Source organism: Sprattus sprattus, assembly GCF_963457725.1.
Source record: "Sprattus sprattus genome assembly, chromosome: 1".
NCBI lineage: Eukaryota > Metazoa > Chordata > Actinopteri > Clupeiformes > Clupeidae > Sprattus > Sprattus sprattus.
Genome location: NC_137920.1, coordinates 24,452,106 through 24,459,605, shown reverse-complemented (window position 1 = coordinate 24,459,605; position 7,500 = coordinate 24,452,106). Strand labels below are relative to the sequence as shown.

At 45.2% G+C, this 7,500-nt stretch overlaps 1 protein-coding gene across 1 annotated transcript in view; it reads right to left on the bottom strand.

Annotated features, from left to right (window-relative positions):
* Window positions 1-941: 941 nt before the first annotated feature.
* The window catches only part of meis1a (Meis homeobox 1 a), a 49,260-nt gene continuing 42,701 nt past the window's right edge, over window positions 942-7,500 (bottom strand). Inside the window, exons 11-13 of the mRNA XM_080833305.1 lie at window positions 7,282-7,368; window positions 6,943-7,044; window positions 942-1,186 (exon numbers count right to left, since the gene is read on the bottom strand). Of these exons, the coding sequence (XP_080689431.1) occupies window positions 6,986-7,044; window positions 7,282-7,368 (146 nt within the window). The 3' untranslated portion in view covers window positions 942-1,186; window positions 6,943-6,985. The remainder of the gene's footprint in view (window positions 1,187-6,942; window positions 7,045-7,281; window positions 7,369-7,500) is intronic.

The window sequence follows — 7,500 nt, the reverse complement described above, 5'->3', positions numbered from 1 at the left end:
AGACCGTAGGGGTGAGGCACCAAATGGCTGCCATTTCCTACTCATGACATCTTTTCCCTTTTTTGGATTAAATGGCTGCATGTCAATGTTGCTGTGAAGTTTTTTCTTGGATATGAGTTCACAAAGCAGAGGTGGCCATTGTTAGGTTAAAACTGTTTATTCTCAAACGTGAGGCAGACGTAAAAAGTTTTGAGTTGTATGAAAATCACACACAAAAATCGGCTTGAACAAACACACACACACACACACACACACATACAGACACACACACATACACGCAGACACACACTCACACAGACATACACACACACACACACACACACACACACTCACACAGACATGCACACACACACACACACACAGTGTGGATAAACACGTCAAATCCTCACGGAAAAAAAAATTCAGATCACACCACACAGATACCAGCGTGTTACCCCTGGAAGCCCCACGTCCAAGTCCAAACATTTCACAGCAGTTTTCATCACGTGATTGTCCAAATCCACCCCCGTAAAATCAGTTAGAAAAAAAAAAAATAATAATCACAAAATGAAACATATGGTGCAGGCCTCTATGACAACCCCGTCTGTGACATCACCTCAAGGTGGATGTCTAGAAGGGACCGTATGGGAAGTTAGCCCTCTTCCTTGTCCAAGCCCGCATTGCATTGTGGGTAGTCCCTTCACCTCAGCACTGGTCAATCATTGAACAGGCCTCAGCTGTCAGCAGGTTTTGTCTTCCTGTTATTGTAGAAGTTTGTGTGTTGTTTTGGTTTGTTGTCTTTGGTTTCTGTTTGGTAGCCAAGGCAACCGCTGAGGCATCTCCTGATTTGGGGGTTGTTAGTACAGTGTTAAAGCACCTGAGGGCAAAAACTGAGATCACACGGGGAGAATGTGCTGGGTTCTGGGGTAGGAAGCTGGGCGTGGGGGGGGGGGGTGGGGGGGTTGGGAGAGGAGGGCAGGTATTTCCATAACCCGCCCCCCAACAAACAAACAGAAGAGGCGAACGGTGCATCCTGGTAGTGTCACCATGGCAACGTCCATAAGAGTGTGTCATGCGCAGAGAGGAGAGAAGGCTCATGGGAGTGAGTAGAAGGCTCCGTTTTAGGGGGGAGGGGGGGACACCTGCAGCCACGCAACCCACACCTGTATGTGACCCCATTACGGGAGACCAGACGTCCACACTCCTCCTGAGAGAGAAAGAGGGAGAGAGAGAGAGAGAGGGGAGAGAGAGAGAGAGAGAGATTGTAGCATTTAAATTCATGTAAAAAGTACAATATTATTTGATGCATGATCATCACCGTGCCAGGGGAAAAAAAACAGCAAAACAACATAAAGGAAAACACATAGTTAACATCCTTCCAACCTCTCTCCAAACGAATGAGCACACAGAATACCTTTTTTTCCCAATTTTTCTTTTTAAACACACCCACACGCACACTACAATCACACACATCCAACCCCCCCCCACACACACACACACACACACACACACACACACGCACACACACACACACCACACACTAGTTCTAACAAGCCCGGCGCTTGTGTTAACCCCAGTTAGCGGTGAACTCTGGCCCAGCATGCTCCACTCACCCCGGGGGAGCACATTAGCACGAGAGCCTCCCCTCACGGGCCTCCCAGAACCAGAACCACCCGGCACCCAACGCCTCCAGGACCTTCCAACCCAAACCCCGCTTTTATATGCACCCAACGCCTCCAGGACCTTCCAACCCAAACCCTGCTTTTATAAGCACTCAGAGCCTCACGTTGTCTTGTTACGGTTTCAAGAATATTTATACGCTGACCCCTTAGATGAGAAGGAGAGGCTCTGGGTTTAATGATCCCTGATGTTTATATGTTGTTTATATGTTTGGGTGTTCAAATGTGGGTTATAAGTTGTTTATATGTTGTTTATATGTTTCAATGTTTATATGTTGTTCATATGTTTGGAAGTGTATTTGTCGGGATGTTCATATGGTGTTTATACACTGTTTATATGTTGTTTATATGTTGTTTGTATGTTTGGGTGTTCATATGGTGTTTATAAATAGTTTATATGTTGTTTATATGTGTGGGTGTTTATATGTCCTTATATGCAATGTTTGCAACTTAGTTCACACTCTCTGTCTTTCCACTCTCTCTCTCTCTCTCTTTCTCGCTCTCTCTTGCAAAGAAACACACTCGCACAGACACGTTAATACACACTCATTCTCTCCCTCTGTTTCTTTCTCTCATACACACACACAAACACACACAAACTTTCTATCTTCCTCTGCTTCTCTCTCTTTCACATGAACAAACACACAACACACACACACATAGAGAGAGAGCGAAAGAAAGAGAGAGAGAGAAAGAAAGAGAGAGAGAGAGAGAAAGAAAGAAAGAAAGAAAGAGAGGGCAGAAAAGGTTAGTGAAGACTTTGGGGAGGATAATTGGAGGACTGTGTCCTTTGTTGCCTCGGCGCCCCTGGTGGCACTGGCCCACAGGTCATTAGGGGAACCCTGCACCGTGGAGGCCACAGAGGCCTGATGAGAACCCTGCACTGTGGAGGCCATGGAGGCCTGATGAGAAACAGAGGGATAGAGGCAGGTGAAGGAGGAGGACAAGACAGACGGAACAGACGGAACAGACAGAGGACAACAGTGGAGGAAAGGGAATGAACACTTAAAAAGGGAAAAACGAATAATTCTACCTCATGTTCTATCTAAAACTATGTAAACTATATATTTACAATTCCTTTTTTCTGAGTATATACCATATAAAGATAGCTGCACGACTTCAGTTACAACAGTACCACCTACACAACAGCACACAACTACAGTTACAACAGTCCCACCTACACAACAGCACACAACTACAGTTACAACAGTCCCACCTACACAACAGCACACAACTACAGTTACAACAGTCCCACCTACACAACAGCACACAACTACAGTTACAACATCAGCACCTACACAACAGCACACAACTACAGTTAGAACAGTACCACCTACACAACAGCACACAACTACAGTTACAACATCAGCACCTACACAACAGCACACAACTACAGTTAGAACAGTACCACCTACACAACAGCATGCAACTACAGTTACAACAGTGCCACCTACACAACAGCACACAACTATAGTTACAACAGTCCCACCTACACAACAGCACACAACTACAGTTACAACAGTCCCACCTACACAACAGCACACAACTACAGTTACAACAGTCCCACCTACACAACAGCACACAACTACAGTTACAACAGTCCCACCTACACAACAGCACACAACTACAGTTACAACAGTCCCACCTACACAACAGCACACAACTACAGTTACAACATCAGCACCTACACAACAGCACACAACTACAGTTAGAACAGTACCACCTACACAACAGCACACAACTACAGTTACAACATCAGCACCTACACAACAGCACACAACTACAGTTAGAACAGTACCACCTACACAACAGCATGCAACTACAGTTACAACAGTGCCACCTACACAACAGCACACAACTACAGTTACAACATTTGCACCTACACAACAGCACACAACTATAGTTACAACATCAGCACCTACACAACAGCACACAACTACAGTTACAACAGTGCCACCTACACAACAGCACACAACTACAGTTACAACATCAGCACCTACACAACAGCACACAACTACAGTTAGAACAGTGCCACCTACACAACAGCATGCAACTACAGTTACAACATCAGCACCTACACAACAGCACACAACTACAGTTACAACATCAGCACCTACACAACAGCACACAACTACAGTTAGAACAGTACCACCTACACAACAGCACACAACTACAGTTACAACATCAGCACCTACACAACAGCACACAACTACAGTTAGAACAGTACCACCTACACAACAGCACACAACTACAGTTACAACATCAGCACCTACACAACAGCACACAACTACAGTTACAACATCAGCAGCTACACAACAGCACACAACTACAGTTACAACATCAGCACCTACACAACAGCACACAACTACAGTTACAACAGTGCCACCTACACAACAGCACACAACTACAGTTACAACAGTGCCACCTACACAACAGCACACAACTACAGTTACAACATCAGCACCTACACAACAGCACACAACTACAGTTACAACAGTGCCACCTACACAACAGCACACAACTACAGTTACAACATTTGCACCTACACAACAGCACACAACTACAGTTACATCAGCACCTACACAACAGCACACAACTACAGTTACAACATCAGCAGCTACACAACAGCACACAACTACAGTTACAACATCAGTACACAACAGCACACAACTACAGTTACAACATCAGCACCTACACAACAGCACACAACTACAGTTACAACAGTGCCACCTACACAACAGCACACAACTACAGTTACAACATCAGCACCTACACAACAGCACACAACTACAGTTACAACATCAGTACACAACAGCACACAACTACAGTTACAACATCAGCACCTACACAACAGCACACAACTACAGTTACAACATCAGCACCTACACAACAGCACACAACTACAGTTACAACATCAGCACCTACACAACAGCACACAACTACAGTTACAACAGTGCCACCTACACAACAGCACACAACTACAGTTACAACATCAGCACCTACACAACAGCACACAACTACAGTTACAACATCAGCACCTACACAACAGCACACAACTACAGTTACAACATCAGCACCTACACAACAGCACACAACTACAGTTACAACATCAGCACCTACACAACAGCACACAACTACAGTTACCACAGTGCCACCTACACAACAGCACACAACTACAGTTACAACATCAGCACCTACACAACAGCACACAACTACAGTTACAACATCAGCACCTACACAACAGCACACAACTACAGTTACAACATCAGCAGCTACACAACAGCACACAACTACAGTTACAACATCAGCACCTACACAACAGCATACAACTACAGTTACAACATCAGCACCTACACAACAGCACACAACTACAGTAACAACATTTGCACCTACACAACAGCACACAACTACAGTTACAACAGTGCCACCTACACAACAGCACACAACTACAGTTACAACATCAGCACCTACACAACTGCACACAACTACAGTTACAACAGTGCCACCTACACAACTGCACACAACTACAGTTACCACAGTGCCACCTACACAACTGCACACAACTACAGTTACCACAGTGCCACCTACACAACACCATACAACTACAGTTACAACATCGGCACCTACACAACAGCACACAACTACAGTTACCACATCACCACCTACACACCTGCACTCAAGTACTATCCCTCTCTTATTTGTCTGCACATAAAAAAGAAATGGCCAGAGAAGAGGAGGAGGGTCAAACATGGCTACTCAAGAAAAAAAGAAAGAAAGAAAGAATGAAAGAAAGAGAAAACACACACAAGGACAAACACAAGTGAGCAGCTGAAGCCCCATTAACAGTCTGGGTCTGAAAAGGCAGCGGCCAGTGGCTCCTAAAGAAGACTTCCTGTTCCTGTAGTGATCCTGTGGCGTAACAGGAAGAACAGGGTCCTGGTAGCGCTAAGGCCACGGCCCTGATTCCCCAGAGAACATTCTGGTTAAAGTGTGTACTTGTACCCTGCTGTTGGCGACTCTGGGTGAGGCCGTCTACTGCATGAGTAAACGTGGAGCTATAGGAGGAGCAGTGTCAAACCTGACCCCGTGACCCCTTGTGTTCGCACGACACACCCTTTGCGCTGCCGCCTCCTCGGCTCGGCCAAGCGAGGCACGGTCGAAGACGACAGATCGTATTGTTTTCCCCGAGGTTCCTAATCTCCGTAATCTGTGTAATCCCAGAGGGGAGGGAGGACAGTGTTGCTCTCCTTCTAAGGGCCTTTTAATTGGCTTTAGGGTCGCGGCTAATCTCTCCGAAACGACTGCACTGTCGGCGCTGAGGCCAGGGGGAGAGACAAAAAAAAAAGAAAAACACACAAGTTTGTGCCTGAAAAGCCGTAGGGGATTTGTCACAGGAATAACAATTTGGTTGAGTGCACACACACACACGCACAAGGTACGCACACACACACACACACACAGACACAGACACACACACACACACATTAAAACACTCTCAAGAGCTTGCCTAAGGGCAGTCAACCAGATAATCAGATGACAAAAGAGTCACGATCATGTCCGTTTCTGAAGAGGCTGAATACTTACAACATGAGTGTCCTTAAAGTGAAGGTCTACATTACCACTAAGCTGTCACTTATATTGAGAGCAACTCACAGTACACACACTCGCATCCACACCCACACACACATATGGACACACACACACACACGCACACACACACACACACGTAACAGAAGCTTGTGTCCAAATTCTATCTAAAGCAAGTCATGGTAGAGTGGAGGTAGACACATTTAACTTTTTATGTTGGTAATGTCTCACTCCCCTGAAGGTTCCATTCAGGAACTTTTTTCACAGGAAGGACTGTTTTGGTGGTAAAATTATTTAAGGTACCAGAAAAACTAGGATTCCAGTGTTCAACTCTTCCAACAATCATCAAACAACACATAAGACCAGTCTTATATGAAGTGTCCTCATATACTATGCACTTAACAATTAAATAACTGCAAAACATAGAGCTTGGACTAGCTACACACGATGTACCTGAGGTTAAGGTTGTCTTGTGTCTAGTAATACGTAACCAAATGCACGTAGTATATAGTACGCATAACTACTTGCATGAGCTTATTTATTAGTACTATTAGTAGGCTACTTAAGAACACTTAGATAAGGACATTTAATGTAAAGTAAGACTAGCCAATAGAATAAGAGACAGTGTTCTGTATGTATGGACCAGCCCTGGTCTGTTGCCTGGGTAACCCCATTCTCCTCCACCAGTGGTACTCACCCTCACGTGGACGCAGTGACTGAAGTCTCCCAGTGGACATCTCTTACATGTAGTGCCACTGGCCTTCCAGCCCCATGCCAACGCCCATTCCACCCAGAGCGCCTGCAAGTGCACACACACACACACACACACACGGAATAATGGAAATGGCAAAAATGAGACATCACAACAAAGAAAACGATTGTAAACAATTAATATTTGTTTTCGGGCATGTTGTAGATGTAGATTAAGCACCTACGCTGGCATTTGACGCACGTGAATAAGAAGTTACAGTTGAGAATACAGCTACCATTTGTCGGATGGCGTAAGGACGCAGACAGGAAGTAGGAAGTGGCTTACCAGGTGGGCGGATCCCCATGTGAGGCTGTCCGTCCATCATGAAGCCTCCCATTGGTGGAGCCTCAGGCACATACGGCCCTTGACCTACTGCAATTAAATAAAAAGTAAATAAATGTAAACATAAACACAGGACGTACTGTAAATAAACATGTCAGTGCAGACCAGATTGAAGGCTTGACCTGTACAGACCAGGAGCAAGGGGAAAGGTTAAACTGCAGT